This window comes from Aquila chrysaetos, chromosome 14, assembly GCF_900496995.4.
Source record: "Aquila chrysaetos chrysaetos chromosome 14, bAquChr1.4, whole genome shotgun sequence".
NCBI lineage: Eukaryota > Metazoa > Chordata > Aves > Accipitriformes > Accipitridae > Aquila > Aquila chrysaetos.
The window spans coordinates 33,039,057-33,061,198 of NC_044017.1; the positions used below are offsets into that span (position 1 = coordinate 33,039,057).

General features: G+C 44.2%; 1 protein-coding gene across 3 annotated transcripts in view; it reads left to right on the forward strand.

Annotated features, from left to right (window-relative positions):
• The window catches only part of FAM124A (family with sequence similarity 124 member A), a 55,113-nt gene that overhangs the window by 27,254 nt on the left and 5,717 nt on the right, over positions 1–22,142 (forward strand). For 2 of the 3 annotated variants that reach the window (XM_030036556.1, XM_030036555.1), the window contains exon 3: positions 10,714–11,453. In XM_030036556.1, the coding sequence (XP_029892416.1) occupies positions 10,714–11,453 (740 nt within the window). Of the gene's footprint in view, positions 1–10,713; positions 11,454–16,444; positions 16,857–22,142 lie in introns of those variants that run through there. The other variant, XM_030036557.2, reaches the window with a different exon arrangement.

Here is a 22,142-nt window from a genome sequence, read left to right on the forward strand (position 1 = left end):
AGGTGATGGGGGTTGAATTTCCCTCTGTGGAAGTGTTACTGCTGCTGTCCCAGAAAACCACAAGGTGCTAGGCACCCATTTAGTGGATCTTTTATCCTGAGCAACGTGTTGTGGGAAAGGTCTTGGCATTCCAGGCTCAGCTGGTACAGTGATGGGAATGATCTGGAAATTGTTGAGATGTCTGTTGGAATTGTTAAAGCCCAAAGAGGGAAGCTAAAAAAAAAAAAAATCTGTCCCGTGGCAACTGCTGACTCGGAAGCACTAGTTGTAGTAGAATGGGAAAAGCCATCTGACCCACTGACACAAATGACAAAACACTTGTGAAGGCTGAAGCTATTAAGGCAGCTTCTACTAAATGCGTGCTGTTTTGATAATGCCAACAGTTAGTTTCCTCAGCTTATGGCTGCAGTACATTATCATGGTGTATTTTTTTTTTTAATTTGAACTTTTAAAAAATAAATAAATAAAACTTATTTATGCAAGCTCAGCAGGGAACTGGGACATTTGGTAATCGGTGTGTGACCCATTCTAGAGCAGTAGATGTCCACTGCCTGCCTCATTTTTGTTGGTACCATATATTTGTTGATTAATAGTTTTGGAAAAAAATCTTGTCTCTGTAATTTCTAAAAGGTTAATGAACTGTTTACCAGGTGACTCCTGGCTGCCACCATATGGGGTCAGGATGAAGCACCGATGACAAAGCACCGATGACAAAGCATGCTTTGTATTACTGCTTCCCTTTTCCATCAGCTGGTATGGGGTAGACATTTTGAACTGCACACTGCTGTCAGCTGAAAGGATTATGAGATTCAAAATAGTTTTTCACTACTGGCAAGCCCAAATGGCTCCTTTGCTTGTCATGCTAATATTGTTGATTGTCTACAGAGACACAAACATGGCAATGCTTGACCACGCCTCAGGGTTTGATCCCGTATTTTCTTTAGACATGTCTTGAATGTAGATGCTTTGTTGTGGCTTCTGCCTTCTCTCTGTCTGGGTTTCCCTGCCACCTCTTTGTGATACCAGAAAGGTTTGTGCAAACTGATTAAAAGAAGAGGTCTGCCTGAAAATTAACATTTTTAGCCAGATCAGTTCTCTGACTGCCACCAGAAGGCACAATCCTGATTACTCCTTGTCTGAGGGCTTCTTTTTCAGTCTGTTGCGCAAGCTGTTTCAACTTGCGCCTAGACCTGACACATGGGAGGCCCTGGAAACACTTAGCTGGGAATAGTAAGGGGAAGAGTGCCAGCAGTGAAGTCTTAAATTGTCTTAAGTCCATAGTAAAATCACACTCTCAGTTAACTAGAGTACATTGTGTGAGGTATGGAGCTCATTGCTGGACCAAATTTGCCAGCTGCTCAAGTGTACAGCATCTCTTCGGGTTTTTGAAGGCAATGTTCTTTCTGCCCTTTTATAAAAACCATATTTTTGAGGATCTTAGCTTTACATACGAGTCGGACTTTAAGAAAATACAATGCTTGCAATCAAAGGACTTTGAACAGTATGGTGTTGGACGCGGTTTGAATGCTGACATGCATTGTACAGTGTCATGGTTTAACCCCGTGTCGTGGGAACTCAGCCCCACGCAGCCACTCGCTCGCTGCCCCCTGTTGGGATGGGGGAGAGAATCGGAAGGGTAAAAGTGGGAAAACTCAGTGGGGAAAAAATACAGCTTAACAGGTAAAGCAAAAGCCGCGCACGCAAGCAAAGCAAACCAAGGAATTCATTCCCCACTTCCCATGGGCAGGCAGGCGTTCAGCCATCTCCAGGAAAGCAGGGCTCCGTCACGCAGGACGGTGACTTGGGAAGACAAACGCCATCACTCCGAACGTCCCCACTTCCTTTTCCTTCCCCCAGCTTTACATGCTGAGCATGACGTCCTATGGTGTGGGATATCCCTTGGGTCAGTCGGGGTCAGCTGTCCCGGCTGTGTCCCCCCAACTCCTTGTGCCCCCCCAGCCTGCTCGCTGGTGGGACGGGATGAGAAGCAGAACAGCCCTTGGCTCTGTGCAAGCACTGCTCAGCAGTAACGAAAACATCCATGTGTTATCAACACTGTTTTCAGCACAAATCCAAAACATAGCCCCATACTAGCTGCTATGGAAGAAATTAACTTTATCCCAGTCAAAACCAGCGCATACAGCTTTTGATTTACTGGCGATTGGTGATGGGAGTTTTACTGAATTACTACACATTGCAACTTTGTACAGAATCTGATAATAATACCAAAGATCGGTGTCTGAGTTCTTGCCAAGTACAATGATGCATATCTTTCTTTAAAAAAAAATTATGATTGGGAAGGACATGCATCTTTGCAAAGCTTAACTCTTCTAAAGTGGAAATCTGCAGCCGTTTGGAATACTGCGCTCTCTGTGTTTCAATTTCAGGCCCTCTTCCCTTCCCTACTTCCCCTAAAAAGTGAGGTGACTTTTTGAGATTGTACGTAATCTACGTACAATATAAAATAACAGTAAAACAAATTAATGTAATAGTTAAGTATTAATAATTAATGCACCTTCCCTGTATTTCTCCACTGGACTGAATTTAGCAGCGTATAGGCTGTTACATGAAGTCCTGCGTCTTACCCTGATGGCCCAGGCTTGTTTGTGCCCATAGCATCACCAAACTCAGTGGGGCAAATCCTGCGAGCAGCAGCTCACCACTGTGCTTCAGTTCCCCACTCAGGGGTTTCCGATTACTCTTTCTTCTTGTGTGTTTTGGAAAGACACAGAATGACAATTGCCGGCTGTTTTCCACAGATCAGGAATACCTGCAGGGTATCAAAAAACAAAAATTTCCTTACTGTTTCTCTTATGGGTATTGGGTGTCCTGTGAGAATTGATCTCTGTGTGATGAAGCCATTTGAGCCCCTAGATGGGCAAATAGAGGTAGATTGTGGCTTTTGAGTGAAGGCAGCTAAGACAGTGAAGGCAGTTTGAAGATGCCAAATCAGGTGAATCTGTTTTGTGTTGTGGACACTTGTGCAGGCTGAGACACCAAGACAGCTCTCGAATTGTGGTGAACTGTGTGGGAGGGAAGAGGGGAAATGACAACAGTTGACATCCAAGAGAATATCCCTGAAGGTGTACAAGTACACCAGCCTTTTGGGGTTCTTGATTTTCAGCAAGTTAGTAGCTAAATCTGTGGTTGAGGAGAGTACTGAAGTAAGACTTCAGTGCTCTCCAGAGGATAAGTAGATGAAAAGGATTTTTATTTTAAATTGAAATTCTGATTATTTCTAACACTGCTGTTGCCAATGTAACATATGGTGTCCGCAGCATATTTTGAGGGAGGAGAACACCAGGTTGCAAGAGCACCATGCAGCGAAAGTAAAAAGCTCATGGAGAAGACCACAGCATTGGCAGAAAAATCCTTATCTTGGGGGGTGTTTGCGAGGAATTGCCAAGCAGTTTGCTTGCTTGTAACCATGGTGTGAAAGCACCCACTGTGTGTTCCTGCAGTTTGTCTGCATGAAGATCCCATACACCTTCTTCTCAGAGTTGGGGGTCTTTTTTTGCTGGGTGCTTAATATACAGCAAAGTACGGCCTATGCTTTGACATGCCTATGGGCTCCATAAAGCCTAGGTAGAGCACACAGACACAGCAAGGAGAAGGCTGTAGTGTTAGGGGCATGGGATTACGCAGCCAGAAACACAATGTGGCAATCCTGTCCCTTTCTTTTTAGCCTGTTTTTGAAGGAAAACATCATGCCATGTTTCTTCGCAGAGACACTCACTTCCCCCAGGTTTCATCGGAACAGGATGAAAGGCAGTGGGACAAACTGTTGTCTCCATGGAGAAAAAAGGCTGGAATGTGAGTTCAAGTTAACTCTTCTAACCTACAGCTGGACAGTCAGCCCACAGGCAGTGCACACATGCCTTTATGCCAAGTGTGAACTGCTTGTCTGCCAGGTAGTTAGGGGGTAAGTGAGAAAGCTGCAGTGCTGTGAATGAGGAGTTGAGGGAAATGGGGACTGAGAGCATATCCGTGACCTAAGGAGTCCCTGGGTCAGCCTTGCTATGGGCAGTCAGCAGCCTGACTAAAGGAGTCAAAGAAGTTGGTTTTAGAGGATGTAATGGAAGACATGACAATCACATAGTTCAAGAGCATTTCTTCCATAACACTCATCACAAAAGCACGTCTCATTTGTTGACAAAGCAGTACAGCAAGGTAAGATACTAGAAGAAGAATGATCTTCAAGATAAGCATGTAGGCCCACAAACTTTCCCTCCAATTCTGGTTGCATAGCTGAGGTGCCCAAGGTGGAAGTGGAGTTACTTGGTTCCCACTGCACTTGTGGACAGTGGAGAGTGATGGGCCTTATCTGAGGTTTGATTCTGTCTCTCAGCATGGACTACAAAAGGAGCCTGGGACAGCCAGTCTCCTGCTGGAGGGGTATCTGTCAGGTACCTAACCTCCCACGGGATGACTCTGAGCCACAATGGTTGCGTTTCCTGTGAAGAAGATGAGGGTCGTAGGGTTCTGAAGGCAAGCCGAGATGGTGGTCTTGGCACCACAGACCGTATGACTGCAAACAGGAGAGCGAGCGTCAGGGTGCAGTGGCGTGATCAGCTCAAGATGTGTAGCTACACAGATACCTAGGCCAACAGAAGGGAGTGGGCAGGAGCGCCTGGAGAGGTGAAGGAGGTGAGATGGAGTGAGACGGCCCCTTTCAACAGCAGCTTAAGTTGATCATGAAAGATTACTGCCCTTAGGCAGGTCAGGGGGGTGTAGCTGGGGGTGGAGGGATGAGAATTCACTCGGGGCTGTAGCACAGTGGGGAGTTCCAGCAATTGCTGCACTGTCTAACAGCAAAAGTACCACACGATGAGATCTGTCATTGCCTTTGCCTGATCATGCAGGGCCTCTGTGGACATTAAATACTGCTTTTTGGTAAGATTCATTCCCATGGGGTTGGCTGCATGCTGTACACTAAGGGCAACGACACCTCGTAAGACTTCATATTAATGTACCAGAGAAAGCTTTTTATCTCCATCAGACAGATAATGGGCTTAATTTTCCAGCTTTATTTTTGCTCAATCCTTTTTTTTTTTTCCAGTTCTATAGCAACTGGATAACAGCACAGAGAGCCTATATCATGTGCCCATCTGGAGGAGCAGATTGACCATTTTGCCATGCTTGTCAGTATGCTGGTCTGCTCTGCGTTGTCTATACTACCTTAGTATGGATGGAGGAGTGAGCATCCTGGCACCATTATCTCCATTAGAGAACATTCAACTGCAGCTCCGCAGGAAAATGGTGCTCTGATGGGAACGTGAAAGAGGTTTCTCTTCTTGTTGCTGTGCTGTGCAGAATATCCCCTTTCTTACCGCTTCTGAACATCCTTCATGAGTTTGAGGTGGTGTGCAAAGCAGGGCATGCTGAGAAGCACATTATCCTGCAACCCTGCGTTTGTCAGATGCTATTAAACAGCAGGGAAAGAGAATGGAGGAGCTGCTGAATCTGTCACATCCTGCTTGTTCAAAAGATTATTGATGCTGCATAATTCATCAAAGCATGACCTAGCAGTGGGTTCTGCTGCCAGAGGTGTCCAGTAACTGCTTCTGTTGCAGCTGCCTGTAAAGTGATGCTCCTTGTTTATGAAAATAGCCTCTGTCTTTGTGTCTGCCCATGAGCCTTTCAATTAATACACCTAAAACGGTCAGTCTCACCTTGGAGTCAGATAAAATGTGAAGGTCCTGTTCAGTAAGAAGTACTACCATTTTGACATTTCTTTGTGTTTTGGAATGGGATTGAAATAGGGAAATACTGACATTTTCTATGCAACAGAAGTTTCAATCAGGAAATATTATAGTGCTTTTTTTCTGACATTATTTATATAGTGATTTATTTTTTTTTACATTCCCACAGTTGAAATATTTTTATTTATTAACAATGAACAAAATATGCTGATCTTTAATGTTCAGTTTTGAATTATTTCATTACTTCCTGACAGCAATTATTTCCTGATAATGAAGTACTGCTCAATGGGAGTTGCAGTTCAGAGGCTTGGCGCATTCACTCTGACCCTCTACCATTGCCTGATTTACATCTCCTGTAATGCATCATGCAACTTGGTCAGAATGAAATGTGAAATCTTACTGTTTGATGTAGTGATAAGGTAATCTAGTCTGTACCGTGTAAGAGAGGTTCAGGCACTGGTTCCCATGAAGCAGCATGCCGCAGTGGGAAAATAGAAGTTTGTGTTCCAGTGTTCAGATGCTCAATGCAATATTGTGGGTCAGCTAAAAAAAATATTTATGTTAAGTATTTATAGGTTGAATACTTCCTCTGAGATTCCTGGATAGAAGATGGAAAATGTAGGTTGAAAATATAATATAATGTATATTAAAAATATCTGCCACAGTTTGGAAATGCACTTTCTTTCCCACACACAAACTGGGGCAGGATCCAAATCTCTCTTTGCCATCCTAGCTCACACACTTACCAGGTTTGCCTAACCCTGTAGGTAACTCTTCATTAAATATCTCCTGGTGAGTCTGAGACATCTTTAGGTCCATATCTTGATTCACCAATACAGGGTTAGGAGAGATGTTTCAGGGAGACAGGTACTTTTCTCCATCCTAAGCTCTGCTGTGGGCTGGTTTTAGGCAGTCAGTGGATTTCCAGCCAAGTCTGCTGGAGAGGCCTGGAAGATCCGATGTCATCGAGGCTGCTGAAGGCGGTGACTTGTCCTGAAATAAAAGCGGTTGGAGCACTGCCTCGAGAAGGGACAGGTCTTCGTGCAGGGCAGCTCCAGGGGGAATGCACCCTGGGCCTCTCACAGCGTGAAAGAGGGACCAGACTGCCGGGTCGTGGCCAGATAACCCAGTAACTCTTCTGCTGGAGCCACGAGTGCCAGCGTCCCGGGGCCAAAAACCAAATGCAACAGGGAGACTTCTCTAGCCTAGGCTTGTTCAGGTGGCACAGGGGAAAACTCTGCTCATGTATTCTAGGGACGCTTTGCCTCTTGTGGGGTTTTAATGCAAAATGCATACGTACTCCAGGGAGGAGGAGTTGTAGCTCCGGTTCCCCGTACCTCCGGATGAGCCCAGCTGCTTCCCAGCTCCCGGGGTTGCTGCCCGGCCGTTACACCCACTTGCGCCTGCTTTGGCCCAGGAGCCTGGCCCTCCTGGCTGGCTGCAGCAATGCCGGCGTTACCAGAGACCCCGGTCTTTATGGCATCTCTCAGGGGGGGTGGCTGCCCCCACACACACACCCCAAGGGAGCAGAGCAGGTAACCCATTGCTCCCCGCTTCACCCACGGGTGTTTGTGTCACTGGATCGGCACCGTTGTCGTAGCCGTCCGGCTGGGCAGGGGAGAGCTGGGCAGCTCTGGATGCCAAGGGGGTTGTCTTCCCTACGGAGCAAGGAGGGGGGAAAGAAATGAGGAAGGCAAGATTCATCCTCCGCAGGTTTTTCAGAGGCGGCAGCCTCTCTCCGTGCACTCAGCGGGGGATGTAGCCAACTGGGCTGGACAGCCAGGTACCTCTCCTGCCTGTCCCCAGGACAAGACAGCTTGAATTTCAGCAAAGTTGTACCGAAATGAGGCAGCTGGCACGGACAGGCTTGACAGCACCCACTGCTTTCCGATGAAAAGATCGTGGTTTCTGGGCAGGGGAAGGAGGCAGGGAAGAACTGCAGGGACAGACTGCCATTCTGCTTTGCAGGACTTTCTTTTTTTTCTGCTCAGCAATATTGCATCAGCAACAAAATAAAAATAAGAGGTAGAGAAAGAACCATCCAAAGCTCAATCATAAAATATCAGGCCACCTTCAGCTCCCAGCTTTAGGACATCAAATGTGACAGCCCCGCAGCATTTGGGCTGTTTGCTTTAGCCTCTCATGGGTGGTTAATACTACCTAACAGAGGAGGAAAAAGTTTAGAATTGTAAAATACGCTTTCCATCCTGGTAGTAATTACCTCTCAGCAATGTTAGTGCTTTGCCAACTCAAAGAGAACTAATCCCCTTCTGTCATAGGAGAGAAAAAAATGTAATAGCTGTGAGAACTGTGGAGCTTATTTCCAAATAGATGCCTCAGCATTTTGATATTTTCTGTGGGATTAACTAGTAACACAGGAAGGCTAATACATATGCAGAGCTTTCATTTGCTTCTGTGACAATTTGCCAGGGGCAAATTGAACTGTGTCATGAGAAATGGTGTCGTTTCCTCCCCTTCCTTGTCATTTGACGCAAAAAGACTTGTTAGTAACATAGAAACAATTTGCAACTTATCATCAGTTCAGGGGAAGTTTCTTTTAGCTCCTTGCCTCATATTTCTGCTTTTCTTATGTTTCTGTTTTTCTTACCAAAACAGAAGGGGCTGCCATTTTATAAGCACAGAAGCCACATAGTGAAAGGTGTAAAGGTGTTGCAGTAAAAGCACCTTTGCTAACATAAAATAGATACGGAAGCTCTTTCTGTACTCATCTGTTACACTTTTCCCTCTTCAGCACAGTTGCTTCTGGCTCAAAAAAAGATGATTTGCACTGCTGTATGTATAACCCTAACTCCTAATGATGGTTTTGTGCCATGTTTGGTGGTCTTCTGAGACTGGCTCTGCGAGCATCTGGTGCTGATGGGCACAGGCAGCGATGGCTGCAGAATACTAATGCTGGGGCTGGCTCCCACAAGGCTCTACTTCTGAAAAATGCTTTAGCCATTCACTGTCCGTGCACCATGCTGAGCAACAGGAGGGCAGAAAAGCCATGCTCAGGGATATTTTTTTTCAACGCAGAGCAAGAAGCTGACAGGAACGATGGCTCTTTGCTTCACATTGTTGTGCCCAGGCTTCTTTCAGAGCTGCAGTCATTTATATGCATAAATATCAAGCCTGTCACTTGTTGCAGGCTTTGATAGCATTTGTGTAACAAAGGAAACGGAGGGAGAAAAGCCCTGAACATCTTCTATTCCAGTCTTAGAAAATGAATGACTGTGTAGCTATGGCAATTACTTTCTTTCTGGTTTTATTAGATCACTGTCCTCTGCAATTTGTTTTCCTTCCTGTCCTGCTGTCCCATGTAAAGGACCATGAGAGGACCTCCCCCCACACCCCTTTTGTCTTCTCCCACACTGTGACTATCCACAGGGGATATCTCAAAGAATTACCTACCAGTAACAATTGCCGCAGCAAAGCCTCTTGCCATATACTGACACAGATTTTTTTTTTTGCTTCAACTTTTTTCTTCCGTTAACCATCTGAAGAAGTCACTCCACATCACCCATTTCATGCAGAGATACAAGAACTCTGCTGTATTATTTGTTTTTTTGATTATTTACTTGATTTTTCTATATCTCCCCTAGGCAAAATGCATGCTTGCTATTTGCTCTGCATACCATATCTTTCTGCAGCTTTTAAATTCAGGCTGATAGTATGTTTACCGGTCATCTCTGGAAAGCTATGCTGTTGCATCTAGCTTTTCTCTGGGTCTTGCAGCTATTCTGTATTGAAAGACAACTAAAATACACCGCTTGTCTAATACTGCTTTTACATTAAAGCAATTGCTGAAGTATCACAGGAATGTTATTCTGATGCCAGCAGGGAGGACGGAGAGGTTTGTACTGATTGCCAATAGGAGGGGAAACAGCCTGTGAGACAATCCCCCTATTAAATGTGGTCTGCAGAATGAAAAGCTTGGGAAGCCTTTCTAAGGCTTCACATGTTTAGGCTTTGTGCCGAGGCTTGGGGTCTCAGACATGGAGGTGGTTTCAGAACACTGCACAGGGGGAACCATTTCAGCAAAAATATCCAGATTACCTGGATAATTTATTAAACTGTCTTGGATCTCCACTCACATGCATCTTTATTCGCATGCAACTCCAGCAGAACAGAAGGGACAATTTGTCCCCTGCCCTCCAACCAGCCATTGCTCTGCTTCTGAGGTTACAGGGACAAGAATAGATAGAGCCCCTGTGAGCATTCCCAAGGCTAACTAGAGGTTTCTTTTTTCCCCTGAGTAAGTGTAATTTTTTGTGCTTCCTGCTTTTACCAGTCTTCCCTAATCTTATAAAAACCTTGAAGCAGTAGTATTATAGTCTTGATGGTCTGAAGATATAAACAGCTCAGGATTTGTAGGAACAAGTAATATCTTTTCCTGCAGAAGGACTTGTGTGCCTGAAGGCTTGTCTGTTTTTTTTCCCAACTGTATCAGTTGGTCTAATAAAAGATATTACCTCTCCCTACAAACTTCGCCTTACTTATTAAAACAGTTGCCTCCAGGACACAGAACACTCTTAACTGGGTGGAAAACTCCAACATCAAGGTGATAGAGTGGTGTGATTTCCATGTCCCAAGCCAACTGGCACAAATTAAAATAAGGTGGGATGAACACTGTCCACCCTGATCATTCTGCACATCATTAGTGTCCTTTTCACCCCCACTCTACGTCAGTATTTTTGTCTTTCCTACCTCTCAGCTGTATGGGGCAGCTCTTTTCTAACACAGAAACGCACACTGGGTAACGTTTTTTGGATGCTACCTCAGTAGAAACAGCAACTCTTACAATATGCCTGATGAAACTTCTCTGTCTTCTGATTATTTTCTGGGTTGCTGTATCTCTGTACATTATTTTTAGTTTCCTGCAGGTGAGGTTGAGGGAGGTGGAAGAAAAAGCCTGGTGTGACTGAGTAGACTGTTTCTCCTTTAAGGATCACTTAAATGTTGACAGCTTTGTTACAAATCTTAAAGGATATTTTTCTTTTTAAACTCTCAGGTGAACTTTCTGTGGAAGGCCTACAAGACCCATTCCTTGTTAGTGTACATATTATCACAGACCCAGGTGAATCCAAGACTCTTCAGCAAGCCATTGATAAGCTTCTAGCCTGGATCCATCCAGACCTCCAGCTGTTTCGAGTCTCAGAAAGACGAGTGCCCAAGAAGCGCAGGAAGCCGAGTAAGGCTGGTGTTTCCCAGCCAGCCCTGGCTGTCATTCTGTTTCTGCAGGAGGAATATGGAGAAGAACCAATCTTGCAGCTCCACGAGACTTTTCAGCGGCCACCTTGGCGTTACCACCACACAGAGCGAGTGCATGGGAAGTTCCTCCCTTACATGCCATGCAGCCAGGACTTTTACACTTTGGCTCCAGAGACTCCTCTGTGGGCCATTCGCCCGGTGCACTACGGGAAAGAAATTATCCGCTTCACTATATACTGCAGGAGTGAAAACTTTGTTGACATTTTGAAGTTGTACGAGTTGATACTGAAAAGACCAGTATGTCAGAAAAAAGCAGACTTTTGTGTTTTTCCTGTCTATTCTAACATGGAAATAGACATTCAGTTTTCTATAAAAAAACTTCCGAAGGGCCAGGCACCAATCCCGACAGAGTCAGCAGTGCTGGAGTTCAGAGTAAAAGATGTGGGGCAGCTTGTGCCTCTCTTGCCCAACCCTTGCAGCCCTATCAGTGAAGGCAGGTGGCAGACGGAAGACCACGATGGAAATAGGATCCTTTTGCAGGTAAGTTCAGTACATAGGGAAACAGAAGCATGTTTATTGGTTTTGTGCAGGAAAGTTTAACCTGCAGTGGCAGACAGAAAAGGAGGCTTTTTTTTTTTTGCACTCTCCTAGGAGAGAGAGCCAGGACAGTACCGCTAAAGAAAGACATTGAAGCCCCTTGCTGTGTGTGTAACTAATCAGGAAAGCAGTGGGTGATACTATCCAGATATCAGTCAACCTCAGTTTATGCAAAGAGTGATGTGAGATGAGGTAGCTGTTTAAAAGAATGAGGAGAGAAGGAATTATGAGCCCGAGTGGAGAAATTATGGCTGATGGGTGTAGTTTTATAAGAAATATGGGCACAGAACTGACAGGGGTTTATAAAATAGCTCTCAGTTAGATTTTTATGGAAGGCAAGCAGAATTCCTGATGGTACTCATTATTTTCTAACAGCCCAGGGTGACAAACTGCATCTCCCTTTTGCACAGATTATCAGGACAGGGAGAGAGGTGGTGAAGGAAAAGAAATGCACCCTGAAGAGCAGCCTAAGAGGGACATTCCCACAGACTCTCTTTTTGACCTAATCTCAAGTGCTCGTAACCAAGTCCTGAAAGAGAGTTTATTTGCTAGGACATCTGTAGGCACCATATCTGGGCAATGTATCAGGATGCTCTGCTTCACTACACCACGTCTGAGGGAGATAAAGGGAATAACAAGCAGCAAGCTTTTAATAGCTGCCTGCCCTGCAGAGGGGGTGTCTGTGGCAATCCAGAGCCAGGTTAATGTGCATTCTTGCACTGCAAAGGTATTTATTGCTGCTTAGCATTCGAATCTAGGAGCACAGACCCTCACCTTTGGAAGACTGTTGTTCAGATTTCAAAGCAGGGCATTTTTTTAGAGCAAATTGTATTCATGAAGCTTGTCAAATTGTCCGACCTTGTTTCTGTGGAAGAGGCATTGTGGGTGCCATCCTTCCACTGTACGGACCTCCCAGCGTCCAGAGAGGTGGGTACACCCCCCTGCAGCACAGTGCCTCTGGGTTTATAGCTCCTGGGACTGAAAATCCAGATATACGGGGCATCTGTGCTCTGGTGAGTCACATCCAGGTGGTGGTGAAACTTTTCGATGCCGCTTTGCAAATGCCACCCACAGAGACACCTCGTGCCAGAGCTGAACAGCACACGTGTAGGGCTCAGGAGGCAATTCAGCTTCCCTGCCCATCTGCCGAGACAGTCACCGATTTGTCAGAGTTACTGCTTCCACTGTAGGCATATCTGTGTTAGCCTGAGATAACTTGTAAACTTAAGCTTACAAGAGCCATCAGGAAACTTTTACACAGCAACCACACTCACCTACATCCCCTTTTCCCTGTTCTCTTTCAGGAGGTTTCTGCTATGTGATATAACTTTGGTTTATAGGATCTTGCACTGGTTTCAAGTAAATTGAAGGGAAGGGTAAAAAAAAACAATAGGGTTTCTAATTAAGGCTTTTGATTTCAAAACAGCAAATTTTTAGAAATATCAGGTGCCCAGCAGTACAGAGGTAAAGCAAGACTTGCCAAACAGCAGGCTGAGGTAAACCCTGCAAAGAAAATCAGAACAAGATTTTAGCCATATGCACCAAAAGAGAAGAGCAAAAGCCTGCTAAGCATGGCCTCCAAGTGCAATTAATCTTCATTTCTGTTTTCAGTGAGGATGGTGATGCTGAACAGGAGGGCAAAATGGCAAATGGGAATGAGGTTACTGAAATGGAAATTATCACACTGGAAGTGTGGTGAAGCAAAAGAAGTTGAATATATGCAAAATGGGGGGAAAACAGAGACTTTGGATCTAACTTAGATGATGGTAAAGTCATGAGACTAGTTCCTGGTATACAGGCTTTAAACAACTCTGTACAATCAGAAGTGGAGCTCTATAACTAAACTAAAGGGAAAATGTCCTGTTTGTACTCAGATGACTACAAGCCACCAGTGCAACATGGCCATGAAAAGAAAAGTGCAGTTTCTGGTGTGTACCAGTGTTAGTATCCCCTAAGGAGTGTGGGAAGTGCTTGTGCCATTGCACAAGGTCCCATGGGCCTCACCAGTCTTCAGCCCTGGGCTCCAGAAAGGTGATTTCAGAGAGGTGTGGGGACAGGTAAGGGCTCTCACCCCGTGCAGAGGAATGGAGAGACTGTCTTACAAATGGAAACTGGAAGAGTAGGGTCATCTGAGCCTAGCCAAAGTAAGTCTGAAGGGAGCTCTGACTGTGCTCAGAAAATGTACCAGAAGGTAAACGGCAGGAGCAGGAAAAGGCTGTTTCACTAAATGACTCTTCTGGCACAGGAACAAAAACCTGTCGATAAATAGATTTAAGTTCACAGTTGTACATATTGATGGCCAGCTACATAACAGCCACCCAGCAGGTGCAAACAGGTTAATACCCTAACTGAAGACAGGATGGTCAGTTAAGGAAAACGGATTATAGGATGGAGCATGGCTTGTAGGAAATGCTGGATTTGGTGATCCATGGACTCCTTACATTCTTTTAACTCGTACTGAGTTCAAAACAATTATAGTATCTACCTTTTAAAGTAACAGGACTATCTTTTGACTTCTCACGGAGTGCTGCTATTAACAATATTATCAATGCCACAGCACTGGTTATAACTTTCACTTCTTCACAGTTATATGAACCCAAACAATGACCTCCTAATATTTTTCAGCCTGCACATCAGTTGATACTTAGTTTAATCATCAGAATATTTTTATTTACTTCATATGGATACTGCACCTTTTTACAGATTAAAATTACCAGTTATACCCAAAATGGTAGATTGACATCCCTGTTAAATTACAGGCGGTGTTTAATGTTTGAAGTTTGAATATACCTCCATGATTAGACTAATGAGATGTGACCTCTGTGTTTTTCTTGGTGTGCTTACAGGGACTTGGATACTTGCCAGGCAGATTGATCCATGTTCTTAACCCATTTTGCAAATGCAATTACCGAGGGGCTTAGATAAAGTCAGTGCAAGAGAAAATAAAGTTATTCATGGGCAGGATAAGTCTCTTTAATACCACAGAAACTATTCCTTCATTTGCAAGGAAGCCCTTCAAAATTATTTTGTCACAGTAGCTTTTCCACATTGGCAAGTTAGCTCCAAGGGTGCAGCGATATAGCAGCTGAGGTGAAGGGTAAGCCTCAGTTGGCTTTAGCAGGAGCAGGAGCAGGAGCAAGGCTTAAGAGCACGTTTGCATCCGGTGGGAAGACACCCACACTGCTTCACCAGTGCTAAGCCCAGAAGCAGGAGCTCTGGGGAGCTCTTGTCAGAGCAGTGGGAAGAATATGTAAATAATGTAGCTAAGAATATACCATATCCTGGTATACTAAATGTACTGCCAGTTTTATAGGTCTTGTCCAAATTCCTGGCTGCCTCTGGGCATAATCCACACGGAGATAGCTGAAGTGCTAATGAACTTTCACTCCTGGCAGTGCAACGTGGGAAGCGGGAAAGGTTAATAGCTGATGGGACTGGCTCGGCCACGCATGTTTGGGAAGCAGGGCTAGTGAGCAGAGAGAATAAAGTGCACAGATTGTTTCTTTAAATTATGGGAATGTCTTTGAATAAGGTAGGAAAGGTAAAACAACAGTTTGGCAGAATTTTCTAGCTACTCTGCATGAGGGGGGACATACAGGCATACTTGGGAGGAGAGTCGGCGACAGCAAATGAGTATCTCACCTAGGTAGTGACTCGGTGCTTAAGCACAAGACCTACTGCCATTTTACATGCCGAAGGGTACCTGAGCCACCCAGAAGAGGTGTCCTGGCAGGTTAGACTCAGGACCTACGGGAGGGCTGTGCCCTCCTGGAATGCCAGGCAGGGACCCTAGGAGATACCAGAATGGACAAAACACTTCTGTTCAGGCACCTGATTCACGCTGTAATAACCAATTTCTTGCTGAAATCCCTCCCCCTCCACCATCTTCAGCACCAAGAAGCAAACAACATTACCAGAAAGCCAAGACAAATAAAAATCCCAAGAAACGTGTGGTTTGTTACCAGTCTATGCTAATCCTGCTTTAAACAAGGTAGTCAGATCTGGCATTGTAAGGCTCTTACGCCAGTTGTTGTGCTAACGAACCTATACTGTTTATGGGGTGGCTATTTTCTGCCTCATGTTGCTTTATAGAGCATCCTTGAAATAACAGTGCAAATGTTAACTGATCACAGCTTTTAGTTAGAGGAATTTTTTTAGCTGATTTGCTGAGTTAATCGGCCAATGTTCTTCTTACCTAGACTGGGCAACCATAATCTTGAGTTCAGAAGTGGTATAATCATATTTAGGAAACATGGTTTATTATCTGAAGCTTTGGTTCTGAGAGAAGATTGCTTGTAGACTCAACCATTAAGAATGGTTAACCTGCTGCTGTGCTACCTGCAAGCTCAGGTCTTTGCTACCTTGGAGATTTCTCCATTGCCTGGTGTTCAAAATGAGTACTCTAGATATATGGTCAGGCAGTAGTCATCCCCTAATGGTTTCATGAGGTCAGCTGCAGTCATTTATGTACAAGATCAGTATGTTACTGTTGCATACATCCTTGGAGTTGCCAGAAGTCAGTCTGGGGGGTGCAGATGTCTGCCAGCTGCATGCATAAAGGCATTCTGTGGTAGGCATTTGCAGTGCAAAATGCCTGAAGATGGGAAGCAGCATGAAGGTTACATGCCTACACAGACATTAGCAATTATGTTATACAGAAAAAAGAATCAAAAGCTTATAGCTAAAAACCTTTTTGTTTATTCAGTGTGTTATATACAGGTGTCTGTGAGACTCGTGAACTCTTCTCTTCATCCCCTTTTATCTGGGGCCACAAGGAGAACAAAAGTGCCTTTATTTGCCTCAGCTTATTTAAAACACGTACGTATCTGCGTGAAAAGTCTGGCTGTAGTCAAACCTCACGCTCAAGATACCTGAACACAGTAATCAGGGAGAGAGATTTTTCCATGTTGCACAACTGACCCAATGTGTTTTAGGGACCAGAGACAGTGCCCTCGTACAGAGTGCTGGAGACTGGCCGTAACTGGAGTGAGGAGCTGGGGCAAGAGGACTCGGACAATGCAGAAAATACCCCGCCGTAGATATATGGGCGGCAAGGGTGGGTATTACTGAGCTGCTGAGGTCAAAATAACTACCAGATCTGAGGTTAGGACAAAGCTTTTCCTTTTCCTCTCCCAGCCCCAGCTGAGACTAAAGGAAACATTTTACTCTGCTCTGCAGCTCAAGGAATGGTTTGTCTCTTGAGCTTATCTTGGCAAAGGAGAGGCAAATCTTGGAGGCTCAGGGTCCACTCCTGTTTCTGTTGAGAGGTTTAGGACACATATCAGTGTGGTCACGATTGCATTTACTTCAGCTGACCCAGCAAACCCTTGCAGACCTCACCTGGCTCTGCATTTCCTCTCTCCAACACAAAGCAGTGTTCCTTTTCCTTCCCTTAGTTTCCAGTTTGGGTGCCTTGATGGTCATCCAGCATTCATATGATCTTGATAAACATGTAAATCGTCTTGGACCATTAGTCTGCTGCCATTTTGGGGGCCTTGGGCTTTGTGGCACCTCTGTCTTATGCCCCTGCCTGAAGCATACAGCAGTTCAGTCTCCTGAAAACTGAAATGCTTTCATCTGCCTAAAGTGTCAGCAGGCTTAGTAAAGAAATGGCTTAATGATTTGTAAAATGATGAACACAAGGTCAGGCTGGATGATATAATGTACCCCTGTAGTCTTAAATGCAGTTAAATCATTTTGTCCCTGTTACTCAAAGCATTACCAACTACAAACTCTGGGAAATAAGGGAAAGAAAGCGCAGTCCCACTGCTGCAGTCTTGAGTCACTACAGTTAAGTACAAGTAGAAGAGAGAAAGGTGAGCAAGTAAACCAGGAAGCAGAGAAGGTAAAAAGGAAAGACAAAAACAGGCAAAGAGAGGGCACTTTTTCAGAGAACAGTTTGGTCTGCAAGGAGGACAATGGAGGTGAGAAAAGAGCTTCGAGCTTGCTTGAATTAATAGTGCAGATAGAGCAGGTGTGAATGCAAAGAGGAAGAAAGGCAAGAAAAGCATGAAGGACAAACAAGGATGTATACAGGGCACCTTTACAAAAATTACTTTTAGTTTCTGTTGAAACTGGTGAAAAGGACAGACTTTTGGAGTAAAAATCGACTCAATCAAGGGAGGTGCCTTAAGCTGATATAATTAATCTGTAAGTCTAATACTAGCCTCCTGTTTTTAAAAATCTTCTACTGTATTTTTCCTTTCCTTTTAGTGCCGTAGGTGTTTGGTTCTTCTTAGTGCTAATGATTGATTGGTTTTGGGGGGGACACAGTGAATCAGTCAGTAACTCAAATAGGAGAGATTTTTCAGTTGTTTTTCTTCATCCTAAGGTACTTTCTCTCTTTGCTGTTAGTGCAGTTATGTTTCATGGCATAGTAAGATCGCTGATGACTCTATACACCCAGCAAAAACTCAAGTGTGAATATATTTAGCATTACAAGGCACCCACCTGTTCTAGTTTTGTAAACATGGTACATGCCACTTTTCAAATATGTTCAATTCAATTTTAAATCAAATTTGTACATTTTGCCTTTTGATATGCTGCCCTTCTGAATACATTTTGCCTTTCAAGTAAGACTTATTATAGTGATACTGGGGACTAACCTCTGCCACTTTTTCTTGTGTTGATTTTTTTTTTCCTGGATCAATCCCACTGGTTTTAATACAATTAAACAAACACCATCACACTCCTGTTGAGCAAGGCAGGCAAAATCTGGGCTCGAGCTGTTGATGTCATTGCCATGCTCACTGTTTGGCTGGGTTCTGACCTCAGTGGAGCCTTGCTGGCCATGCTTAATACAGATAATGCGTAATGAGATCACTATCTGCTTGCTTAAAAAGCAGATAACTTAAAATAGACTGCAGGAGCACTGATGGATTTTTTGTGTCAGGTATAGGCAGCCCAAGTGAAGTCAAAAGTGCATTTCTGCGAGGTTCGCCCCAAGTTGTTTATGGCGTTCCCAGATACTCGTCATGAAATTCTTCTGCAGGCCATTGTAATACACAAAGACTCTAAATCCCTCCAGGCTTCACAAAGATTTGTGCAGAGATTATAAATGAGCAGCAGATTAGCACCAGATGAAAAAATCTGCTCTGTTAGAGAGCTAATCTGTTCAATGACCGGGTTTGTTGTGCGTCTTTGTGGTGAGGTCTGACAAATCTCTCTCCCTGTATTTGGAATTTCAGTCTGAATCAACGTGTTGGTTTGGATTGAGTCTTTGTCAGCTCAGATTGCTGACCCCCTCTCCAGCGTCTCTGCCGCGCTTTTGCCTGACGCAGGCAGCATGGCTATAGCAGGCAGGGCTCTGCCAGGCTGCAGCGAGGTAACAGGCGATGCAGAAAGCAAGCTGTGAGAAGGCTGAAGATAAGGACTTAAAAAAGAAAAGAATTCAGAAAATTAAAGCAGATGCAACTGCTTCCAAAGCCAAGGGCAGAACTGAGGAGGCGAGAGAAGCCTGTTCTGCTGAAAAGAGTAGCTGCGTGTGCATCACACTGTCCTCAAGGCACAAAAATAGTTCTTGCTGTTTTCAGCATCCCACAGCACAAAGGGCAGTGGAAGATCGGCATCTCCTGCTTGCTTGTCATGGTTTCTCCTGTGAGCGGTCACACCTGGAAATCCAGTTTGAACTTGGTGGGACTGTCAGGCACTGCAAGGTTAAAACAAAGAGGAGCGATCACACAAATGCACAAGCTGCATGCACACAAATGCACAGGCTGCATGCAGCTCTCCGTATGCCATGCCAGGGTGGTACGAGGGAGTATGGTCAATGGCCTTGGCACAGGACTAAGAGCTAATTTTGCCCGAGTTTTAATCCTGGCTAAACCATTGAATCCTCTCTGTGATCTCTGACAAGCTACAGAACGTAGATATAGAAAAGTCTTATTAGTCCACATAATCCAGTTCTCTACAATATAGAATTAGCCTGTAATCTTTATTCACTAGTATTTCATGAGATGGAGCTTCTGACACTCCACCTGTAGTACAGTTGTACAGTCAGATATTCTCACAGTCAGGAAAGTCTTCAGTTATGTTGTTTTAAGATGAAAGTATTAAAAAAATCTCCCCCTATTATTTCCCCTTTCTCCCCATATCATGGAGAGCAGCACTGGAAAATAGGTCTTGTAAATCGTAACACATTTAAACAAAAAAGATTGAGGTAAACAATTCCTCCTATAAACAGAGCTGTTCAGATATAAGCTGTGTTAGTGATGTCTCTTGGCCTGCCCTGCAGGCAGCCAGCCTAAGGCCAGGCTGTACTTGTCCCCTTCTCCTCACTGATCCACCGTTAACCTCCTGCCAGGCCAACGGGGCTTGACCAGGAGCTGTGACCCAGTAGCAGGAATAACAGCAAATACCTTGTATAAAATGAAATGCTCTTACCTGTCCACAGGAACATTAGAAGAGCTAGGAAAAAAAGTTTAAAATAACAAAACCCTAAAACTAATGTCTTACCTAAAGTAGATTTTTCTTGTTAGTGTAAGCATGTTCCAGTTAGGCAGGTACTTACAGCTATTCGGCTGCACAGGGCAGGTTGCCCCTTCCAAGTGCTCCCTCTTAGAAGTGCATTTCCCCTTTCCTTTGAGTCTCTACTTTGTACCTGCATTTTGGTTAGAAAGTTCCTCCATGAGAGCCCCCAGGGTTTCTAGCAGGAGTGTTTCATCTCACCTCATCCATTTACCCTGGTGTTGCCCTCTGCTCCACACCCTCGTAGGTGATGCCTCGGGTAAGCATCCTCCTGAGTACTGGTGATTTGGTTGCACCTGTAGGCATTGTGTTGCATACCTACAGTGCAAAGCTAACACGAGCTGATTTAAACTGGAGGGTTCTAAATATTAGAAGGAGCTCAAACAGCCATTCTTGTATCTGTGCTTTATTCCCCAAATACTTAAGACTTTACCTGTATTAATAAATTAAACGTGCCCAGGAGCATTCCCAGGCACTGAAATCCCTGACATGGAGCGGCCCATGCGTGTGCTTGCAGGCCAGGCAGGGTACAGTAGATGCCTCCAATTAGATGACTGACTCAGACCCAGTATCTCTCACTAATGGTGGCCTGAGAGACCAAATTAAATTACTTTTTCTTTGGAACATGTGTCAAAAGTTACGTCAACAAATAAGAATAACAAATTATTACCATCATCTAAATACATGAGACTTTTACCAGTGTGCAAGATACCTCCTCTATACCCCAAAGCAAAATGAACACACAGGAGTTATCTCTGCAGGATTTGGTTGAGCTCCAGATTGTAGACACGTAAAACTGATGTCTAACTGCAGGTATTTTTGTGTGAGCTACAGTCTGTGTTCTTACTGGAGTCCATGGGTATGTACTCAGTACAGCCCAAGGACCTAGAAAACAGTTCAGCTAACCAGCCACAGGAATTTTCTTCAGGGAAGGCTGAATTGCTCTCCGGACTCCATTGGTTGTATTAACTAGACAACTAAATCCTACCCGCGATGTCTGTGGGCTCTGTCATATACATACAGACAGATGTCTGGTCTGTGCAAGGTAAAGGCAAGGCTTTTGTACTGCCCGCAGAACTCTCCCCAGTGCAAGTGTCAGGTCCGTCCCCAAAAGCCTTCTGTTTTCAAGTGCGGTTTTGTCCGAGTTGTTACCAAGCGTTCCCAGTGGTCCCAAAGACCTCCTTACTTTTTCACCTACAAGAAGACTGCACTTGCTTGGATCCTTGGTTTATTTGATTGCTTGACCTGCCAGTTATCAACTAAGTCTACAAAAGCACAAGAATATAGCATAAAAACAAGCCATGGTCAGGCAATCCATGACTTTGAGAGGTAGGAGAAGTGTTCTGGAGGTGCTTCTGTTGATTTGCCAAGCGTGGTGGTTGAGTCCATGTAGTGTATCTGACATCAGAGCTGCTGAACAGAAAAAAAATAGTACCTTTGGTTAATGCAAACAAAATATAATGAGGAGTCTTTTCTTTGACAAACCCATCAAAAGAATGTGGTGATTTGGTTGTGTACTTTCAGCACGTCATATTGTTATTGCTGGGGTATCCAGAAATGTCTTCAGTTAAGAAACAGCTGGTAATTTCTTCATGGACACAAGCCTTTTATCTTGCCGAGTAATTTTTTAAACAAATTAATTCATGTATTGCACAAATAAAATAATGCTGAGTGTAGAGGTCTAAAGTCATTTCTGGTTAATGTTTTGTTGACCATTTGACTCATTTTATTTGAGTCTTTTGTACTCTGTTTCTTATCAGTTAATGAAACTGGTACACTACTGTGGTTAATTTCCCCATTAATTCATTTAATTCTTTATGACATTAAGGAAAACAGCTTTTTTATATTATATTATACAGAAATAGGTCATGAATTAACATACCTCATTACAGATACATTGGTGTGTGTATATATATATCTACAACACCTAGGTGAACTCCTATGGTTTGGCTGTCCTATAAATCACCTCTAGCTAGGCAATCACAAATGAGCAAAACATTTTTTGCAGATGTGAAAATCCTTTTTTGCCTATAAAATCCTGGCAATAAAAACCAGAAGATGGTTATGACAGATCTGGGTCACTAAGACAATGTGATGTGCACTAGCAAGATGTCAGAAGCAGCAATGTATGGAATTCTTTTAGAGGCAGGGGATGCAAAGGACCTC